Here is a 24,112-nt window from a genome sequence, read left to right on the forward strand (position 1 = left end):
CCTTTTATTACTCTGCACATCTGGTTTTTTTTTTTTTTAATTTGTAATTCTTTAAAATGTATCATCGTGAGCTAGATCAACTTATATAATTGATTTATTATCAATTATATATAAATCGTAATGATTTATACACTTCAAAATATGACCAAGCTTTAAAATTTAGATTTTTTATATGAATTTCTTTATTAACGCATTCATCAAAATATTGATGGAATTCTTACTTTCTCTCTAGTCCTTTTATTACTCTGCACATCTGTTTTTTTTTTTAATTCGTAATTCTTTAAAATGTTTCATCGTGAGCTAGATCAACTTATATAATTGATTTATTATCTTTAGTAGACTATTGTTTTTCACTTATATATTTAAGATTTACTTTATCATTTTCTCTATTAGACTCATCTATCACACTGTGTACGTGAGTCTGCTGAATGTACTCTAGAAACTCATTAGTCATTAGACAAACTATTTAATATAAATTCAATTGTAGGTTCACTTTCAACTTCAACAAGTTTAGTTTCCAATGGAAGAGTAGATTCATAGTTGGTCTTTTGCTGGAAGCTGATTCCTAATTTTAGCTAAAATTTAAACTCTTATCTAGGAATAAGTTCAGGTTCATATTTGTGTTCTAATAAAAGTCTAGATTTTGACAATACAACATTAAAAGAGTATGTTCACTTTTAACTTCAAGTTTGACTTTTAATAGATGTGTAGATTCAAAACTGATTTTATGATAGAATTTGATTCAAAATTTTGCCTGAAATTTCACTTTCAACTCCGAATTTAGTTTCTAATGGATGTGAAGTTGATTCCATTCCAGGGTACGATTCCCTATTTTTGGCTCACTTTTCATCTCTATGTACGAATAAGTTCAGGCTCATGTTAATGTTCTAATGTAAGTGTAGATTTTGGACTCCACAATATCAAGTAAATTCAGTTGTAATAAGAAATATTCATTCTAATTTATCTTTAAAAGGTAATTATGAACTACAATTTCTTCAGTAAGATGGGTTTTCACTACACATGAATTTAGCATTGGTTTATGCTTGATAGATTTCAGAGAAGATAAAGATTTATCTTTGTAGATGTTAAGTATGGCTTTGATTTCAATTTTAAATATGATGGTTAAGGGTCTTAAAATGTTGATGAAACTTAAATTGAAAAAAAAAAGAAATCGTTGATTAAAAAAAATCATAATATTACTTTTAATACATCAACAACAACAAGCCCTAGCCCACTAAATGAATCCTTTGTGTCCTATTGAGTGTCATATTTTCATTTAATTCTAATAGATTAAGATATTTTTTATACAATATGCCCAAGTCTTTTTAAGTTTACCTCTGCTTTTCTTATTATAAGTGGAGTCTAAAATATCTACTCTCCTAACCAGATCATTATTTGGTCGACGTTTAATGTGACCAAACCATCTAAGAAGACTCTCTAATCTTGTTTGCCATTGTAGCTACACCAGCCCTATCACAAATATATTCATTTCGTCTCTAAATGTCAAGCCATTCTTCCACCTAAGCATTCTCATCTCAACAACACTTAACTTTGTTTTATGCTTGTTTTTTAAAGGCCAACATTCTGCACCATAGGGCATTGTAGGTCTCACCACCATCTTATAAAATTTTCCTTTTAGTCTAAGAGGTACTTTTCTATCACACAATAAGCCTGATGCATTCCTCCACTTAAAACAACCAACTTGAATTCTACTAATAACATCCTCATCTATATCACCATCACTTTGAACAATAGACTTGAGATATCTAAAACATTCTAAACTTTTAATGATTTCATCACCCATAGCAACAACTTTGAATATAGTGTTGTATGCGTGGTGGGGGTGAGGTCCGCCATGAGGAATCACCCGTTAGCATAAAATTGCTTCTCATACCCCCCCCCTAGCGGGTCAATGTAGTCATCCGATTGACAGAGAGGCTTAGCTTGTCGAACACCTGCTTGAATGGTACATTTGCTGAGCTTTCTATATCGATGAAAACGCTACCTACTTGATAATCATTGATTATAGTTGTTATCACAATAACATCATTATAAAGATTTTTCTTCGGAAGTAAATGAGCGGGTAGCTCTTGGGTGAAGGTTGCAACACAGAGTTTCCCTATTTATTGCCTCTTCCGGTTTATCATTCTGGTTAGTTTGCTTCCTCCAAATATTGTGGGAACGTATGATACGATGTGGATGGCATTTGTGCGGATAGGTTCGTCGGCCAACGGCCCCCCCCCCCCCCCTCCAGGGGTGACAAATTCTTTTAGCTTCCCTTCTTTTATCAGCTCTTCAATCAGGTTCCGTAGGTGTGTGCATTTCTCCATGTCGTGCCCGAGGTCCCTGTGATACTTGCAGTATTTCCAGCTATCTCGGAGAAAGGCTCTGGTTCTTATCGGTGGTGCTTTCTTGAAAAATTACTTGTCCTAAATGACATCCACTATTTCTGCCATAGACACCCTTAGTTGGGTTTTTCGGGGGAACCCGTGGTTGTATTGGGATTGCTCATGATAATGGGATGATTGGTAATGCTGGGCCTTAATTTGTCTACCCTAACCCTCGTGACAGTGGGTAGAGTTGTTGCTAGGGTGGCTCTCGTAGTGTGTGCGGATGGTCGGTCATATACTTTCTCTGCGTTGCCTTTCGCTGTCTTGCGACGACCCCTTCTAGCGTCTGTTTGGTGGGCTCTGGGGCAATTTCATTGGTAGAGATTTTTATTGGTCATGCGCAGCCTGGGCCATCTCGGGTTTTAGATCTTTCACATCCAACTTTTCCCTTTGGAAGCGTGCAATAAAAGATTGTATACTCTTTTTAGTTCTTAATGCACCGACAAACTGCGATAGAAAAAGCCTCCTAAATTCCACAAAGCAGGTAATCATCCCCGCGAGTAACCCGTTGAACCATCCTAGTGTAAATGACCTCAGTGTTGTGAAGTACAATTTGCATTTGAGAGCATCATAGATTTTTAGCAGACATATGGAAAATTCAAACGACGCAAGGTGGCCTTGGGGATCCGACTGTCCTTTTTATGACTCTAGGATGGGCATCTTAAAATTCTCTGGGAGTTAAGCTCCCAAGACTTGTAGTGTGAAAGCATTCTCCAGCTGCCACAGGTCCTTGGTCCGCACTATTCGATTCCTCTCAACAGGAGTCGATCTGACGCTTTCTTGGTATAACACTTCGTTGGGCTTCTCTTGCAAGTGGATTGTTCTTCTTCCGTTTTTTGCCGACGATTTCTCTTTGGGGGGAGGGGGCCTTGCTGGGTCGGCCTTCCTCCTGGAAATTGGACCGCCTCTATGGCAGTTACTGCTTTGAGTACCTCTCTCCGCGAATTGTTTTGATATATGGTTGTGATTTGAGCCTGCAGTTCTTGCAAGCCTTGCTGAACGAATTCCTCTATGAACTCCCTAATGCACGTTGCTTCTGTATTGTTCTTTTGATTGGATTCTTCTTGCTATTGTTGTTGAGCTCCTCTTCTTGTTGATGACATGTTTCCACGCTCACCGCACCTTAAAGAATGTCGATTCCAAAAGTATTAGGGAAACACACCCAAAGTATTGAACGTCACACTAGAAAGAGAGTATAATAGAGAATAGTAGAGAATGCATAAATTTTCTTTATGATATGGAACTCCTATTTATAGGAATATGTATCAATCTTACAAGATTACAAATCAATCCTCTCATCATTAGCCTTATAAGAGGTCTTTTAGCAATTACAAAGATATCTGAATATAAGAGGACTGACTGATTGATTTGGTCGGCAAGAAGAGAGCCGATTGTGGTTTTGCAAGGAAATCCCCTGATACGTTCTTTCGGTCATTCGATCCAATGTTCTGTTTGCTAGCATCCAATCCATCGGTGCCATCGACCGTTTATACAATCAGTCGTCTCTTTCTCCTGAACCGTTTGTTTACTTTGAGATTTGTGCTGATTTATTTTTTCGTATACAATTATATTGACTTGTAATAGAATGACTGGATGATCAGATATGTAAAAAGAAAAAGTCAATACACATTGATGCCTTATTTAGTAAAGAGAAATTTGTCTGCTAATAGACTAAAATTCTTTCCCAATCATTAGAGCTATATGTTGTAACTATGTTAGATACCACTCGATCCATTTCCAGATCACTGAAATTCAGCTTTGACGATATTTTATGTTGAAAACCCGTTTATAGACTCTTAATTTTTACATTTGATGTTCTGTGAACTAATTCAAATACTGCATATTGTTTTATAGTAATTGGTCATTTGGTCTTTTTTTTTTTAATTAACTCGTATCTAGTTGTTTGTTCATTCGCTGGAATCATCTTTTACTGCTTCAGCTTCAGATAGAGTATTCTTATTTGACCCATATAAGAATCCGATACAAATGAGCTTGTGCTTGTTTTGTTCATAATTGAAACAGGTCCGCTTCCTTACCAAAATATATCATCCCAACATTGACAAGGCAAGTACACTTTTATTTATTGTTATGTTTCCAGTTTCATGAGTTTCTTTTCTCAATTAGCTATTTTTTTTTTCTTAAGATTTCTACCTATGCAGCTTGGACGAATATGCCTAGATATATTGAAAGATAAGTGGAGTCCAGCTCTGCAGATTCGAACAGTACTGTTGAGGTGACGGGCCTTCACTCTTTTTGGTTCCAAACCATAGATTTTTTGGCTTATTTACATACACACCATTTAATTCGTACGTGTTTACATACCTAACGCCTAAACTTCAATTGTTACATATATGCCACCCTACCTATGTATGAAAAGTTGTATTTCACTTTTGTAAGTTAAAATGATGGTGTTTTTGATGTGATATGAAAATTTTTGGGGGTATAAATGTAAAATGTAAAATGTAAAATTTAGGTGTTAGATATGTAAATATATAAGAATTGTGTGGTATGTATGTAAATGCTCCTAATTTTTATTCTCTTATTCAATTTAAGCCTAACTTATTGAAACAACTTAATGAAACATTACTTGAGGTTCAAAAATAGTCCTTACTGGGGACACTATATGCTCATTATGAATGTATCAATCCTAAAAGATGATGAGAGGTATTGCCGACTTGCTGTCTATGCGTATTGCTAACTTGCAATAAGTGCAAATGAAGTATAAGAAAATAAAGCTCTATTTAGTTATAAGTCAACCCTTAAAAAAAAATACTAGGTTTAACTTTGGCCCTAAATCATATTTGAAGATATTACATTAAATTGATGTTTTTACTATTCCTTAGATTTTGAACACTACCTTTGTCTTAGTTGGACAGTTCCGATTATGTTTTCTTTTATGCTTTGTTGTTAGTATTATTATCTAGTGGTTTGCTTGCCTTTTTAAATATTAAATTTGCCATCATGATTAGTGTCACCAATTATTCCAGTTCATATATGTTTCTTTGCCGATTAGTGGTTGTAAAATCCATTATTTTCAATGTTCTTTTATTTATTACATTTAACCACTTTTTTTGGTGTTCATTAATTAGTATCCAAGCGCTTCTAAGTGCTCCAAACCCAGATGATCCACTTTCAGATAACATTGCAAAACACTGGAAGACAAATGAAGCAGAAGCTGTTGAGACAGGTTAGCCATTTCTTATAGAATATTAATTTAGTTAGCCATTTTTTATAGAAGATATACTTATTTGCATTGATCTATACAACGAGTGAGTGGGTTACTTCCAATTTTTATAAGAGCTCATTTGGTTGCTTTAGGTTTGATGGAAGGGCTTTCTGTTGATGCAAGCTTTTTATGAAGTATAAGCTTATTTTTACAGTTATAAATATTGATGAAAACTATGATGATCCTTCATTTTATTAAATATGATTCGGAAAAATTATTGATTAAAAATTCTACAAAACCTTTTGAAATTTACTCAAATATAATGATAACATTTTGAACATTTTGACGTATACAATAAAAAAAATAAAAAAAGCATCATTTTTAAGAATGGTAATGCTAAATTAAAAAAAAAAAAAAAACTTACTTAGTTTTATTGGTGTATAGTTTTATTGGTGTATAAATCAAATTTGGGCAAATGCTGTTCTTTTTTTTTGCTTGAGAAGAGTTTTATTGTTCCACTGAGGGTTTGTTTCAACAACTTTCTAACTGCTTTGCGTTTCAAATCATCACCACAACTACGTTTGGGGAACTATTTGCTTGCTGCTTTCTAGAAATTTGTGGTGGGAAGCAACTTTTTTTCAACTTGACCTTTTAAAGTACGTGACTGTAATAAAGTTGTTGTCTTATGTTTGAGAAAAAAATATATATTCGTAACTCTCATCGTAGCTTTCTAATAAGTTGTTTTCTCCGCCACAGTTTTCACAATCACTTTTTCAAAAAGCCATAGCCACCTCAAACTGACCATAACAATCTATTTGTGGAGAAATTATTCCATACGGAGTACGTACGCAGCTCTACTTGCGGAATCCAGTAATATACCTCCACGTGGAGGTTATTGTGGGGTTATTGACGTGAAATCGCAGAGGTTGTTAGGGGGTAATTGCGGGGGGTAATACATGGGGTTATTGCGTCAAATTTGGGTTTCGTTCGGGTTAAGGTCTTAATTTTTTACACGTTTATTATTCGGGTTGGGTTCAAATTGACCCTATTAGGTCGGGTAATTTTCATGCCAGACCCGCACCTGATCCGCGGATCTAAACTGACACCCCTATTACAAATTTATTTAATTTTTGCATAATCAGGCTGCAATTTTCTGACAGTCACCACATTTTAACATCTTAGGTTAAAAAAATTAGTTTTCTACCACAAAAATTTCAAAAAATCACAAGAAATCAGTTCTCTGAACAATACTGTGGTGGCGGTATAAAAAACAAAGTAGACAGAAAACTGTCACAAACTGACTGTTAGTCAATGCTTATGTTATGTGTTTTTCTTTTTCTTTTCTTTTTTTATTATATCTATTTCTTTTTTAAAGAAATATTTTGAATTTATGATTATATTTCTCTAAACATGGTGGGATTAAAATCATTGGATTTTTTTCTGCCCTTGGATAAAAATCCATTTTAACCAGGGAATTCATGTTTTATTTTTATCTTAAAATTTGTGTTATATTGAGCATAAGTTTATCATTCAGTCATAGCGGCTTTTCAACATAAATCTTAATGCACAATTGATGATGATATGCCATTGCTTTTGACTCATTTGTTTGCAAGTTAGATGATATATTTAAAAAAATAGCGTAACATTAAATCATCGCACCAATAATCATTTCAAACTCCATAAACATTCCAAAAACATTGACCAAAATTGATTTCATTTTCTCATTCAAAGTAAATGAAATTGAAATTATTGTTTTCGAGGGCATAATTTCCAGCAAGGGCTCATATGTTTGCTTGTAAGTTAGAAATCATGTTTTAAAAGAATGATGGAATTTGTTAAATCAGTTATTTGGTTTGATATAATTTGAAACCATGTGGTTTGGAAAGTTGGAAAGTTTGTGCATGGCTTGATGTTACTGTATACCTTGTTACGTATGCTCATGTGCATATAGAAGCTTATGTTAAGACATGATTCATATAGTTTCATAATAAGATGATATTATTTGCAAAGCCATGCATATATTTTTCAATCGTTGACTTCCATTTTCAATTGGATATTATATGTATAGGTAGAAAGATATGTCTTGATATAATAAGAGGCAGTGAAATAACTAAACGCACTGATAGTTTGGTAGATTAAATACTTTGTTCTCTAGTTTCCTTAAAAGTCCCCGTTAAATGAAAATTTAGGTGCTAGATATGTAATTACATATGAATTGTGTGGTATGAATGCAAATATTCCAAATTTTAATTGCAAATTCAAGATAGAACGTTATAAGCAATCAAGTGAGCTCATATAAGAATTTGTATGAATGAATTCCTTTAAAAGGTTTTCTGTACCTGCAAGTATGAAAGCAGCTGTGTTTTAAGCTTTTTTTTTCCTTAAAGGGCATTTAGCTACAGACTACTCAATTCTTATGTTTTTACATATTTAGGACACTAAAATTTACTTTTTATATTTTTACCACCCAAATATTTCATATCATACAAAAAAAAAAAAAAACACTATTCACTTTAAAAAAAAAAAAGGTGACACTTTTTCACCCATAGATAAGATAGCATATAAATGTAAAAATTAAAGTTAGATATGTAAATAACAGGGAATCGAGTAATATGCATTTAAATCTTCCAAAAAAAAAAAAAAGTTTTATCCTAATTATGTTGGGTTAATGGGCAGCCAAGGAGTGGACTCGCCTGTATGCCAGCGGAGCTTGAACGGCCTTAATATAATGTGAAAATCTGCCATTATTGATTTTCTATATCATATCTTCAAAACGGTGTTCATGAACTGTCAGAGTCTCTTAGCTTCTTCTCCTTCCAGCTTGAGGTGGCCTTAATTGCTCTCAAATTTGAAAGCAAATGACTTGAATATGGTTTTATCTCTAGCTATTATATCTGCTTGCTGTATCATTTATGCGGGGCCCCTGGTTGTGAATGATTTTCGGTTGTTTTTTTTTTAATAATTAAGATATTATAACCTCAACCAGTCTTAAATTATGCACAAGTGTGTTTTATATTGCAAACTCCACGAGTATCAGTTATTTGTTCATCTTTATGAGAGTGACAAGGGATAGAGCTATTATTATTTATTTGCAAATAAATTATATGAAAAAATATAATAATTTTTTAGCCAGGATTTTAGGCAAATATGTTTTGTTTATTGATAATTTTTTACTTTTATTATAATCTATTAAGGAAAAAAATAAATTTCAGAGCGGGCAATCGCAATCTTGGGCTGTTCCAACCTGAGAGTAAGAATTTTGATATTTACATGACAATAACAGTGCATTTGTTGATGTTCAAGATTTTCTTTTGGGATATTTACATTCATAGTATGCAATTCTTATACATTTACATGTCTCACACCTATACAATAATTTTTACAGATATACTATTTTGGTGTTTTAGATTTATGCATGAAAAATTTATATTTCACTTATAAGTAGTGGTAACATTGTTCTTTTGATGTGGTATTTAAGATTTGGGTGTTATGTGTGAATATGAAATGTTAGGTGAGATATTTAAATACATTAGAATTGTGATTTATGCGTGCAAATGCCCTCTTTTCTTAATTCTCATTTAATTTTGTTCCTGCTATGTGGAGTTCTTGGTAGTTTCAAAAAGGTGCATGAAAATTGCTACTACATTGGTTTTCTTAATTTTGTATCATTTTAGCTATTTGTTTTTCTTTTTTGCCTTAAATTTTTTTATAATTTATGCTAAAAGTTAAGCCAGTGATTTTTTTTAATATGATATAAAAGATTCTCGAGTGGTATAAGTATAAAAATCAAAATTTATGTGGTAGATCTGTAAATTATGTAAGAATTGAGTGCTATCTCTGTTAATGTCCCTATTATTAAATGCAGTATTTGCACTGCATTAGATTAATCACATTTTTTTCGAGTGGGCAATCCTCTGGATCTGTTAATGTCTCTAAACTATGACACTAATGATAACTATGTCATCTCTTGACAATATATATATATATATCACATTGTTTTTTCTAATAATAAATAAAATAATAAATAAACGAGTTCAGATGAACTGATAACTGACGCCCTAAATTTGCTTATATTTTTAGGCAACATAACATTGGTGATCATATAATAATTTTATCGAAAGGTACACGCTTAAAAGGTATTTTCATGACAAAAACTACCAAGTACGAAACTTTTAGTAGTTATTTACGGCGGCGTTTTCATGCATGTCACCAAATTCCTATGTATTTACACGTATAACGCCTAAATTATATATTTTACATTTATATCCTCTAAATCTTTTATATATCAAATTTTCATGCATACATAAGGTAAAATATACATATAGATCTATATTTATATTATTTGAATGGCATGTATATAAATATTCCTTATTTGTGACAACATAAAAAAAAAACATTAAAATTAAAATTAAATTTTCTGTTAAATTATATACTAGGAAATGTGGTATGGAAGTCCTGCTTATCAAATGTATTAATTGACAAAGGAAAAATAATATACTGGCATATAAAAAAGCCCAAAATACAAATACTAAAATATTAGCTAATAATCAGCCCAACAATTAGCCAGAAAAGATTTACAAAACTTACAACTAATTCTGGCACCTCCATACTTTGGTTTCACACCAAACAACTAATATTATATATAAAATTAATGGCGCTTGGAACCCAATTTTTTAAAAATGCAAACGATCTCCCCTATCAACTTGATCAAAATCACCAAAAGAAATCAGTTTTGGTTCAAAAAAACATGAACTCATTGCAACTCCATCTAATTTCTAACCAAAAACCTTGGTTTTTGTGACTCTACAAAAGCCTACAGAAGTCTCAGCTCAATGCAGAAAAAACAATAAAAACTGGAAGATGATCATGTTCGGATAAAAAGTTTTAAGCAGATGCCATATATTTCATCAGCTCTCCATGAAAATTATACCCCCCCCCTGTTGAACACTTAGATCGATCCAGCCTTTACAGTGACTTACATCAATGCGACGACGCTGCGCGAGGTATGCGAGGCCTCACCGGAGTCTTCGATGGACTAACCCTGACAAAAACCAGCGGAGCTATACCGTTAAGTTATATGAATGGTCACTCACATACATACATTTAATATATAGGTTTAAAGCACCAAAATATTATATATGTAAATATGAAAGTGTAGTGTGGGATATGCAAATACATAAAGAATTATGTGCTAGCTATGTAAATTTAAATTTTCCTTAGATTAACTGGAGCATTGATGATTGGAGTTAATATACACCTGATTGGAAGAGAACCAAGAGGCATGCCACTACAGTTCAGAGCTAGAATGGCACACTCAGCCTGAAATGAACAAGGAACAATAAAATCAAAATTTGAAGAGTTAATTCGCAACAACAAGAAATGCATCGAAATCATGTAGTTTTAGTAGAAATGATGATACCGTATATACAACTCATAACACATTCAATCATTCACATCATCGAAATAACAGTTTGATGAATCCTCCATTCATTCTTGCTGAAATTAAACCGAAAAATCAAACTGAACTAAGCATATTTGGTTGATTTGATTCAGTTGATGAAATCACGGTTCAATTTTTTGTTCAAATTTTCGGTTTTCGGTTCAGTTTGGAAAGAATAAAGTTTCAGTTAAACCCAAAAACCAAATTATATTACGGTTAAAGTAACTTAATCAATCAATTAGTTTAACAAATCCGTTAACCAAATTACTCTGAATTCATTTCTTCCACTCTATATGATTACCGGCTTTCATCTTTATAAGCCTAATAGTCAGATTTATATAACATAATTAGTCTAATTGTAACTTTTTAAATAATGTGGTGCACTAACTATGTTTTATTTGCACTACATAAGATGTTGGTTTAGTCACAGGCCACATTAAAACAGACACAATAAGGTGCCTTTAGTAAAGTAATACTCGGGTGAAGTATTTGATTGGAAGAAAAACAAATACATTCGTCTGACACGAACGAATTTCAAATACACTAATTGAGTGAAGCATCACCGACCATCACTACCAGCGTTGCGACTTCCCACCACTGCTCATTGCCAGCCGCCACTCCACTACAGCCGAGGGCGGTAATTGAGCCCCAATTGCCGGCCCACAGCCGCCACCGCCTCCCTCCACTGGATGGCCATACCATTGCCGGCATCACCGGTGCCAAATTTTAGACTCAACAAATGCAGAAGATTACCACCTCATCAAAATTATTTTGCAGTATTCCTTCATATTTTTTGTTCCTAAATAACATTGGGATTGAGGTAGTATAACAACATGAAATAAGATGTATGAGAATTTACCCGAACGAACTCAACAAAGGCTATCCTAGTTGAATGCACATTATCCCCAAGTAGTCTTAGACGAGAAACCTGCTTGAGATAAACACACTTTTAAAAAAAAAAAAAAAAACAAAAAATCATGTAGAGAAAAAAAGAAAAGGAAGATTATGTATTTACATATCTAACACCTATACTTCAATTCTTACATACATGCCACCTTATCGATGCATGAAAATTTTGGGTGGTATAAATCTAAAAGGTAAAGTTTGAGTGTTAGATATGTATATATACATAAGAATTGGTAAATGCTCCAAAAAAATAAAAAAATAAAAAAAAAATGCTGGGTACTTGACCTCTCCACAGCAGACATGTTCAAAAAAACGCTTCACTTCTGACTGTGTAACCTGCAGGAGAAAATGCATGCCGGTAATATAAGCCACAAAGATCACCAGAACTACATATTGAATGATAGGGGACAATTACATAAATGGAATCCAAAACATTTGTATTTATAAATCTAGCAGCCACTTTCATCCATTTTTTAAATTCTCACTCAAATATCAAAATTAATGATAAAAAGCCAACCCCTATTTTTCATTTTTATCAAGTTCTCGATGGTTTGATCATGACACACGTAAATACATTTATTCGGTAGGTCAAAATTATCACCTGGGTGCTAGATTTTGTAAATAACAATGTTTTGGATCCTATATATATATGTAATTATCCCTAAATGATAATTATAACTAAATCATTTGCATGAAATTTGAATATGCATTGTAATTGGTCAGATCAGAACAAGGGGCTACATGGTAATAGATTTAGCAGCTTTAGTAAATCCTACAAATCTGAATCTACTGAGTGCTGCCAACAACATGATTTAGTGAATCCGAGATTTAAGGAAAAACTGAGAAGAAAATGGATTTACTAAATTATGAAATTAAAATTGTCATTTTTTCAGTCTGGCAAGATTTAAATTAAATCCTACTTAATTCTGTTACCATTAAGCCACCTAGGAGTGATAAAAGGATCCAAAATATTCTTTGGACGTTTTTGAAGAGGTCATTTTAATCCCATACTATCTAATGTGTCAAATTGAGGCGTTGTTTGGGATTTATCAAATCCGATAAATCCTATGACGGAGATGGAGCTCGGTGACAGCAGAATAAATCATTTAAATCCGACTCGCAATTAGATTTATTAAATCCGAATTTACATCGTAATGGAAACAGAATGAGAGAAAATAAAGAAACACAAAAAAAAAATGAATTTAACAGAGCGTTGGATTTATTTTTCATTTTCTTGATGTTTGGTTAGATTTAAATTAAATCCATGGCTAAATCATGTTAATAGTATGCTACCAAACACCGCCTTAATATCTTGGTTACCCAAAGCTTATGCAAAATATTGTAAAAAGGGACTATTTTTGGCTTGTATTTGAGAAATAAAGAAACTAAATTAAATATATTTATAGTCTGGGACTAAACTAACCTCATACAAATAATATAGAGGCCATATTAACCTTTTTCTCAAATATGAATTCTACGCAAACACTCGCTAAATTCAATAGCATTAATAGGCAGCAGTCATCTTCAAGAACAGAAAAAAAAACTCACCTTTTTATCTATGTTTGTACAATATACAGTCCTCACAACCATTTCCCTTTCATCGTTGGACTGTAGTAATTTCAACATTTAGTGGGTTAATATGAAAAATACACACAATAAATGAAAAAAAGAAAATGTACTTCAATCTTGCAAAGGGACAGAAAAACAAAGAAACAGTTTAAAAACGCGCACCCTAGGAAGAAATTTTGGATTCACAGGCAAAATTGCAGTCTTTGACGGTAGAACTTTGACAGGATAGTAGCCTAGCATTGTTCCACCAATATTCAGAGCTGCTCTAGCACCCTCTGCCATCACAAAGGTGTTAACATTTTGGGAAATTTACATGCATATCATACAATTCCTTTGTATTTCCATATCTAACACCTAAAAAACATGATATTTAGATTTATAATAGTGCGGTGACACGAACCTATAGATGAAAGAGTATATTTCACTTTTAAAAACTTCGTAGAGTGATATCTTTTATGTGATATTAAAGATTAGTGTTATGTACGCAAATATGAAAATTTAGATATTAGATATGTAAATACATAAGAATTATATGCATGTAGATGCCCCTAACGTGTTTTGTTAAAATTGGTATCAGAAACTATTAAGTGCAAAACTAGCAGTCTATGAGCTATTAGAGATGAGTTTACCCTCATCAGCAAACTCCACAAATGCGAAGCGGAGAATCGAATGGGGGTCACCACAGATCCGACAGTCAACTACCTTCAGAATGACAAATTCAGAACAATAAGAGCATTGAAAATTGTGTAGAATACAGACCAATCATTTTTGAAAGAAAATAAATACTAAAAAAAAAAAAGATTCAATTGTTATAACTCAATTCTTATCAACACAATCAAAAATTCAAAATAAGTTTTTAGGATCATTTCATCAAAACAATTAAGCCATGTTTTTACAATTACTACATTTAAGGTTAATAATATTATATTTAATTGAGACAATAACGAAAATCATTTGCATTTGGGTTTACAATTTTTATCAAGACATGTTCTAAGTATCATCAAATTTGATATTACTTCAACGAGTTTAATAGTAAGAACTTACACATAGATTGGATGATAAAATTGATAAAATACAGGATTAACATGATAATGAGCTTGATGAAGAAATCAATTATTCTAAGAATATTTTAGTAGATAATTCTTTGAATGTCATATTTAGCATCATTGGCACTCCTGAGGTTGGGCTTGATTGGGACAGAACTACAATTTTTGAAGAGAAACTTTGCAATGATATGATAAATAATGTCTACAATGAGTCTTGCCTAAATATGCCCTAAGCATACCCTAAACATAAATCATACATCCACATCTTTATAAAATAACATTGGTAGATAAAACAGCTGTTTTTTCATCTCTGAGATATTTATTTCTATTCATTTAGCTACATACATTGATAAAATATGGTGAGGTGTAATGCCATAGACATTATTCAGGTTAGTTAGGGTCAGCTTTGACTTTATGATTTAGATGCTACTCATTTTGAGAGATCTAATACATAAGTTTTTAAGATTAATAGAAGAATGTTAGTATTGAAACTTATAAATCCTAAGAATAAGTCCGCCAACCAAAAAAAATCTAGTGTTCCCAATGAAGTAAGAGTTCTTTGTATATTTTGAGTGAGCATGCATTCAAGAATGAGATAGGAGAATGCGATCCATGCTTTAATAGATATTAAATTTAACGATGTGCATAAAGTTTTGAATTTGCTTAAAGACAGATGTGCTTCTTAAAGGATTACCATCACCCAGAAGCATGCATCATGTCAATAATTCGTCCTTGAAGTATTATTGCCTAATTTGTCTTATTATAGAATATATCTAAAAAATGTTAAGCTTAAGCGGCGTGTCAATGGAATACTCAAGCAAAAATGTATCAAGGAAAGTGTGAAGACTTTGTGTTATATCTATTTTGCTTATATCTAAGAAAAACTAGCGTTGATATATGTGTTTGGACACTATAATACATCATTTGGATGATATAGTATTGTGACATTGTTTAGATTGATATGAGAAATTGTTATCATCCAGTACATTGAAGGAAAATGATGAGTGAAATCCTGCATTTAAGACCAAAGATGGACTATATAACTGATAGGTGATGCTTCTGGATTAATTAATGAATTTAGAAATTTCATGTGGATGATAATCATGTTTTGTGATCTTCTATAATTCTGTTGAAAATTTTTTTGTTATTTATTTCAATGATATTTTTATATATGACGATAGATGATACAATCATTTGGTGCATCTTGCGGGTATTTGATGTTTGGCAAGATTAGCATTATATTTAAATCTAAAAAATATTATTTCATGACTCCATTTGTGATTTATTAGGATTTAATGTATTTAGAGATGTATTTTCTATTGAACATGATAAAGTCAAATTGACTAATGTTTGATCAAAACCTGCTAATATATATGATATTCAAATTTAGATAAACTTTTATAGACGGTTCATTAAAATACTTAATATTATCATGGCTATAGTTACTAATGCCTGGAAAAAAAATAATTTAAATAGATTATATTTATTGACCTTGTTTTTAGAGAGATCAACGAAATACTTACAAATCACTTGTGCTTAAGTTACTCAAATTCAATAAGTTAATTTTTTTTCCTATATTAGACGGTTTTAGTACGAAACAAAGTCGCAACCCTCATGAGCAAGAGCTCCCCCCTCCCAAGTCAGGCTTCCCAGCACCGCCACCTGCTACTTCTGTTGTCGGCGCTGCCAATGCTGTCACCTGCAAGTTTCACTGACGATGCCGCTGCCCTACTTCTTTCGCTACAGCAGATGCTGCTTTTGCTACAGCAGCATCCACCTACTGATGAAATTGGACGCTTTCTGCTGCTACTGCTGCAACTGATCGCCTGTTGTTGCTGCTCTAGCCACCGTCACCTACTACAACTGTTGTTCCTGTTGTCATTGCCTGCTCCAATTACTGTCGTAGTTGCCTGCTCCAACTGTCGTCGTCACTGCCTTCTACTCCAACTACCGCTGCATGCTCAAGCTATTGTCGCTGCCACCTGCTGCTCGGCTTGCTCCTACGGTCACCTGAGGTTATTGTGTTGGTTGGATAATATAGTGAGAGAAATATATTATTTTAAACTCATCCTATATCTTACTTTGATATTTTATGTTACTTTCATTTCATATTTTTTTTTGTTGATTTGACGAAGTAATCATTTGAGGTTTATATTATATTTTTACTGTTATTTTATATAAATGTAATTTATTACTTTTTATCACGTTAGAATGTTAATATGACTTTTTTAATATATCTATTAGTTTTGATGCTAGTACATTATTTTTTATCCATTTATTTTCACTTGAGCAATTTTCCAACTTTGAGGCTTACACCTTGTCTCACGAACGAAAAATATCTCAATACCCAATTGTGCAATTTTAAATATTACTAGAAGGTATAGGATTAATGGGCTAAATCATATGGTCTTAGGGTAAACCCATTAATTAGTTAGCCTTGCCAACAATGGTTTGAACTATTGATCTCTTATATTTATAACTAAATTTTTATCTTTACCAGCAAATGTTTTATTTGCATATGCTTAAATTATGATGTATATGTTTATATGTGTATACCTATTGGGTTAGCTTGAAAATTTTTCGTTAAACTATAATAAATTTAAAATTGAATCAAAGTGATTTTTAAGCTCTAGGGTTAGAAGTTAAATAAGTATGCAAACTTACTACAATAACAGAAACAAGACCTAGAAAGTATATCAGCTTAGAAGTTAGAAATTATAAGTATTTTGGAGTGTTTATATAGGAACATAAGGAAAAGCGAAGACTAGTACATTTTTATCACAAACAATTACTATAGAGAAGAATTATGCATGGGAAGATTGAAGAGTAACGGAAAAAAAAATCACGACTCTTACTAAAAAGGCATGCTTTATGAGATATGAGGATAGATTCATTGACCTTTAAGCATAATATTTATGTGAAAATAACATGAAGAAATTAATAAAGATACAGGTCATGGAGCCGTGAATAACATTAGTAACTGTTTGGGTGATTGAAGAGCTTCATATCACACTAGTATTATATCAAGGAGATCAAGGATAATAATCAAACCCATATTTTCTTCTTACTAAATGTAGAGATGCTCACAAAAGAATTCAAAGATAAGCTGCGGTGCGTGTTATTTGCAAATGACATAGTTATGATAGTTGCAAGAACTATGAAATAGGTGAAAAGTTACAATAATGGAGAAAGATTTTAGAATATAAATGAATTTAAGACATATATAACACGGACCAATAATATCATGCACAATGTTATGCAACTCATTACGGCATTCAGTTTCATTAGTTTTGAAAGTAGATTATACATACATACATATATACAGATAGACAGACAGACACACACACACACACATATATTATATGTGTGTGTGTGTGTGTGTGTGTGTGGTGGTGGGCTTGCGCGCCGCGTTCCTCGACTTGTTGTTGCAATGCCAGTTGTAAGTCCCCTAAGGTCGGGGGTACGAATTCACCTTTGGCGACTGATGCCATAAGAAGGTCGATACTTGAATAGCTAGGCACATTAAGAGTGGTTGGGGGCTCTTCTAATAGCCTATGCCCATTCCTTATATAAATATATATATGAGGCCACCGTGACTCATTAGTTGGCAGCATTTGAAAGTCCACGGGGGTCATAGGTTCGAGCCTTGCCTCGAATTAGTCACATGAGGTTAATTGGGGGGTTCGCTCTTTGGCCAATCTTTTTAAATCAATATCTATGTACAATTACATACATACATACATACATCTATATATATGTATATACATATATATAGATGTATGTATGTATGTACATACATACATACATATATTGATTTAAAAAGATTGGCCAAAGAGCGAACCCCCCAATTAACTATATATGTATATACATATATATATACATATGTATATGTATATGTATAAATATATATATACATATCTATATACATATGTATATATATATACATACATCTATATATATATACATACATCTATATATATATACATACATCTATATATATATATAGATGTATGTATATATATATATAGATGTATGTATATATATATATATAGATGTATGTATATATTATATATATATATATATATACATACATATATGTATGTATGTAATTGTATATAGATATTGATATTAAAAAGACTGGCCAGAGAGCGGAACCCCCAATTAAGCTCACACACACACACACACACACACACACACACACACACATATATATATATTAAAGGAAATCGGTATTTGACAGAGGCCCAAATACGGCTTTCCCATGCGCTAGGCCTCATGATGATATCCCGCACCATGTGCCTAAATATTCGAGAACCCAACGCCACAAAGGATCAAACCCATGACCTGAGGGGACTTACAGTGAATCCCGCCAACCACTAAAGTCTAACCGAGGGGCGAACCCCTCTTCCAGACAGGTGTGCAATTCAATCCTACGCTGGGATCGAACCCCTGATCAGAGAGATTTACACCAAGGCCGCACCAATGAGTTAGGCGAAGGCACACGCACACACACACACACACACACGCACAATAGTCGCGTTTAATGTGACAAAACCATCTTAGACGACTCTCTAATATTGTTCGTCACTGGAGCTACACCAACCCTATCATGGATATATTCATTTCACATTTTGTCTCTAAATGTCAAGCCACTCATCCACCTAAGCATTCTCATCTTAGCAACACTTAACTTTGTTTTGCGCTTTTCTTTTAAAGGTCAACATTCTGCGCCATAGAACATTACAGGTTTTACCACCATCTTATAAAATTTTCCTTTCATTTTAAGCGGTACTTTTCTATCACACAATAAGCCTAAAACATTTCTCCACTTCAACCAACTAACTTGAATTCTACCAATAAAATCCTCATCCATATCACCATCACTCTAAGCAATAGACCCGAGATATCTAAAACTTTTACACCTTTTAATGATTTGATCACCCATAGTTACAACTCTACTATTAGACTACTAAAATTAGATTCCATGTATTCAGTTTTAGTTCTACTCAAACAAAGATTTCCCTGAGCTCTTTCTTTAGTCTTATCCAGAAGAAGGATATCATCAACGAAAAGCATACACCAAGGTACATCCTCCTGTAAATGTCCAGTAAGCGCATCCATAAGCATCCATAACTAAAGCAAACTAAAGCAAAAAGATATGGGCTTAAAGTCGATCCCTGATGTAATCCATTTGAAATAGGACAATACTTGATCTATTCTCCTTCTGTTCGAACACAAGTAACAACTCTAGTACACATATCTTTAATGACTTATATATAAGTCATATCAACATTTTTTTCCCCTAGAACTCTCCAAAGGAATTTTCTTGGAACCTTATCGTAAGCTTTTCCTAAATCAATAAAAAATCATATGCATATCCTACTTAGTCTCTCTATACTTCTCCATTAAACCTCTCAATAAATGAATAGCTTCCATAGTAGATGTGCCCGACATGAATCCAAACTATTATGAGAAATCTTTGTATCGCATCTTAACCTATGTTCAATTACTCTCTCCCATAATTTTAATGTATGACACATCAACATAATTCATCTATAATTAGCACACTCTTGTGCATCCGCTTTATTCTTAAAAATGAAAACCAAAATACTATTCCTCTACTCCTCAAACATCTTTTTAGTTTTTAAAATAATATTAAAGAGTTTAGCAAGCCAATAAACTCCCAAATCTCCTAAATATTTCCACACTTCAATGAGGATATCATTAGGTCCTACTGATTTTCCACCCTTGGTTCTTTTTAAAATCTCCTCAACTTCTTTTCTACTAATGTGATGATAAAAATAAAATATTTTATTATTATTAACGATATTAAGATCATTAAAGTTGAACGTATTTTCAGAAACTTAATTGAAAAGTTTATCAGAATAGCTAAATCACCAATATTAAATATTTTCTTACAAGAATAGCATTTTATTTTTTCATCATTTATACACTTAAATCTTTACTTTTTTTTTCTCTTAGTTTGACTAATTTATATATATATATATATATATATTCCACCTTCTTTAGTATCTAATATATTATACAAATCACTAAAAATAAAATTTTTAGCGTCACAAATTGTTTTCTTAGACTTCCTGTGGGTCATCTTATATTTTTCTCAATTCTCTAAGTTTTTACATTTAAAATAATTTTTAAAACACAACTTCTTATAGTTTATCTTTTCTTGCACACTGATATTCCACTACCAACTATTTTTATTTATAGAAAATTTTCTTTTGATTCTCCAAGTAGATCTTTTAACACTTATTTAATAGTATTTATTATTTTATCCAACTTAGAATTTGCTTCTTTACGAACATCCCAAATCTTGAAATCTTGAAGTTTACTCATAAAAATAATTTTATTTAAAGTCGTCTGTGTTATTATAAAATAAAAAAAATATAATCAGATATAAATTTAAAGTTTATAAAACTACAACTAAATCAAGAGAACTAAATGGTCCCAAGATTTGAACCAAAATGAAGTCATTATCAACAAAATTAATTGCACAATAATTAATAAGAATTGAGCCCATAATAGTTGATAAGATGAATGTGTGCCAAATTGTGAAGGATACAATGTGAAATGAATTTAATAAAAAATTTGATAGGAGTAAACAAATATTTCACTTGAGTAGTTTGGGCATCTACAATGGATGGTAAAAGATGCACCAATCCGAAAAAGTATATAGAATCGATGAGAAATAACCATGCTAATGAAGAAAATGAACACATGGGTTCAAGAGATCTAAAAAGGAAGGAAGTAAAATTGCTTCCTTTTGACATGCCTCTATTTTTCAACAGAAACTTGCTTACATTACCTCACAATTTCTCTTAAGAAAGAAACTCTAACAATTAGAAAAAAAGCACTATGTTTTTGCACTCAATTGAATTGTTTCTCTTCTATTTAAGAAGTTTACTTGTTTATTCCAGAATAATAATTGCAGCTTAGTTCATTGACAGCGAAACATGACCTAATGATAATAGTTTTTCAATATCCAGAATGATTCTAAAAGCATTAAGAAAACAAAAATGGTAAAGAATATTTCAGTGCTTATCCTAATTTTCCAAAACTATGCTCTACCAACTTTTAGAAAGATGCAAGGATGAGCAACTTATCAATTGTAAAAAAAAGAAAGATTTACAAACATACCACTCAATTATTATGTATTCACATCACATATCTAACACCTAACATATCTAACACCTAAAATTCAATTTTTACATATATGTCGCCTTACCTATACATGCAAAGGTGAATTTCCCCTTTTCAAAAATTAAAATAGTAGTACTTTTGATGTGATATGAAAGATTTGAGTACTATAAAGGTTAAAAACAAATTTTAGGTGTCAGATATGTAAATATATAAGAATTTGGTTTTATGTATGTACATGCACACCAACTACTTCTGGAATCAACAAGTAAAGTATAACTTAAATAATTAACTTATTTATCAATTATTAAGAAAAATTGAAATCGACCATCGCAACATAGTCATGTAATTTGTTAGAGAACCTCTTGCCCTTCCTCAATCTCAAAAGGTATAACGGCCCCAATAAAAAAATTACAGACTAGCGTCGAAGAACTCCACAGAAAACAGTCATTTCATTTCAAGGAACGGTCATTTTGTGGAATCTATAGAAAAACAAAGAGCAGCCCCGCTAAGAAACAATAAATTTTGTTGATTAAAATCCAAGAGTTCTGTTTGTGCAAAGTCATGTAAATTCTTCAAATGATTAACATCTTAAAAAGCAACTAAGAGAATGATCAAATGAACGTATGTCTAAATGTTACACTTGACTAGGAGAAATCTATCCTATGACATAATCAATCTTTACAAGAAATGCAACTATAAAATATAAAAAACTAGAAGTATGAAACACGAAAAAAAAAAAAGAAATAATTGGTAACATTTGGCATGTTCATCATGCTTAACAAAAACTCTTCTAGCAAGTTCAGCTGCACTTAATTGGTAACATTCTTGAAAAAAAAAAGGAAGAAGACAACATCTTCAGATCAATTACTTCATCATTTCCACCATTTCAATGTATTGGTAGACACACATAATTTACTCAACTTATATGCAGACATCTTAACACCGGATGGTACCTTATGATTATCCAACAATTTGAAAGATCATAATGGACAAATGAGCATAAAAAATGTATAATTAAAGTTAATATCAACAGATTAAGATGCCATTGAGAAAAAAAGGGAAAAAATAGCCATGGAAATGCTTTTGAGCCAATTTGTGAATATGAAGGGCATCATCACAATAAATATAGCATTTTGCTAAAACTTGATGTTGTAAAATTTAAAACAGCACCATATGATACGCATTTGCGAAGAAAAATTGAAAAAAAGAAAACAAGAGGGTGTGGAAGATAGAATTGTGACATATAACTTACAAGACAGAGCAAAAAACATGCCATTTTTCATCATGGAAAAGAAACAAAAAAAAAAAAGATATGTTATGTTAAAAAAACTACTATTTTTTTTAGACAAGAAGACCTACATAATGCAATTGCCATCAAATTTTGCACACCAAATAGCTCTATCATAAAGTTAGCATTTTTTTTAGCAAAAACAAATAACTAAAGCAACCAAATATATGCAAAATTCAGTTGAACTAATATATATAAAAAAAACCAAGAAATCAAATAGAGGAAAACCTTCAATTACTTTAAGTTCACATTCATCAAGCATAATCTATAAAACATGAACTAGCCAACCACTTACTTGACCACAACCAGCAAATAGTTCAGCAAGCCGCTCTTCTGTCACCTGATCAGTGCAACATAATCAACAATGCCGGTAAAAAAAGAACAAGCAAAAGTCTTTAATCAATTAACACATAAAAAAGAAAGAAAAACAAAAAAAACAAAAGGTAGATATTCATCTTTCAGATTACTCACATTGAGATCTATATCAGAAACATAGACTGTTCGCCTGATGCTTTCATCCCTCTCAGCTCTTCTCACCCTTTCATTCATCCTCCTCCCTTGGCTATATACATTCCTCCTCTGCATAAAATCCAAAAAGTTTCATCAAACGAAGAGCAAAATTCTACATTGTAAAGCGAAATCATAGATTTCTGAAATAATGGCTTCTTCCAGATTAGGTTTTTTTATTTATTTAGGGTTTAGGGTTCTCTATCCTATAGATTTATGCAACATAAGATGCAAAAATCACAGCCGTACCCTCCGATTAAACGGCTGATTACTGGGAGATCCATCACTGCTAGAATCCTTACTACTATACCCATTGTTGCTATTATAGTAATCGATCGAAGCGATGAAGACCGGCGCATCGGCGGAGAGCCGGGCATCAGGTTTTGGGCGGGTGATCAAGTAAGACGAGGGGAAGAACTCCTTAGCCGATGGATTCAATTTCGAAAGAAGGTCTACCAGCTTCCTCACATCTCTCTGATACTCCATCTCCTGATTGGAAGGGGGGGCCTTGCGGTGGATGAACTGATCGTCTGCTCCGATCGAGCTCTCCGCAACCGCAGCCATGGCCGATTATACAACCCCGAGCACAGAAACCCCAACACTTCACCACTGAACCGAAGAAGCCATTTGATCACCACCGAA

At 32.5% G+C, this 24,112-nt stretch overlaps 2 protein-coding genes across 2 annotated transcripts in view; one reads left to right on the forward strand and one right to left on the reverse strand.

Annotated features, from left to right (window-relative positions):
• The window catches only part of LOC110029643 (ubiquitin-conjugating enzyme E2 35), a 30,974-nt gene extending 22,396 nt beyond the window's left edge, over window positions 1-8,578 (forward strand). Inside the window, exons 5-8 of the mRNA XM_020732027.1 lie at window positions 4,413-4,454; window positions 4,550-4,623; window positions 5,480-5,577; window positions 8,233-8,578. Of these exons, the coding sequence (XP_020587686.1) occupies window positions 4,413-4,454; window positions 4,550-4,623; window positions 5,480-5,577; window positions 8,233-8,270 (252 nt within the window). The 3' untranslated portion in view covers window positions 8,271-8,578. The remainder of the gene's footprint in view (window positions 1-4,412; window positions 4,455-4,549; window positions 4,624-5,479; window positions 5,578-8,232) is intronic.
• A 1,747-nt stretch (window positions 8,579-10,325) lies between these two features.
• Window positions 10,326-24,112, reverse strand: LOC110029758 (polyadenylate-binding protein-interacting protein 9-like). Its single transcript, XM_020732188.1, has 10 exons — window positions 23,720-24,112; window positions 23,435-23,542; window positions 23,259-23,303; window positions 14,101-14,173; window positions 13,634-13,746; window positions 13,451-13,510; window positions 12,188-12,238; window positions 11,856-11,924; window positions 10,814-10,875; window positions 10,326-10,597 (listed from the first exon to the last, which is right to left on the reverse strand). The coding sequence occupies exons 1-10, from the start codon at window positions 24,032-24,034 to the stop codon at window positions 10,537-10,539; spliced, it is 957 nt and encodes a 318-aa protein (XP_020587847.1). The 5' UTR covers window positions 24,035-24,112; the 3' UTR covers window positions 10,326-10,536.

Source organism: Phalaenopsis equestris, unplaced genomic scaffold (genome assembly GCF_001263595.1).
Source record: "Phalaenopsis equestris unplaced genomic scaffold, ASM126359v1 Scaffold000600, whole genome shotgun sequence".
Taxonomy (NCBI): Eukaryota; Viridiplantae; Streptophyta; class Magnoliopsida; order Asparagales; family Orchidaceae; genus Phalaenopsis; species Phalaenopsis equestris.

What these genes read in the sequence shown, in the direction of transcription:
- LOC110029758 (XM_020732188.1), bottom strand. Translation starts at nt 24,034, where the DNA reads ATGGCTGCGGTTGCGGAGAGCTCGATCGGAGCAGACGATCAGTTCATC. An exon ending in TGTGGAGTTTGCTGATGAGG is followed by an intron (nt 13,747 to 14,100) that starts GTAAACTCATCT and finishes TTGTGATGGCAG; the next exon opens with AGGGTGCTAGAGCAGCTCTG. An exon ending in ATCCAAAATTTCTTCCTAGG is followed by an intron (nt 13,511 to 13,633) that starts GTGCGCGTTTTT and finishes AAATTACTACAG; the next exon opens with TCCAACGATGAAAGGGAAAT.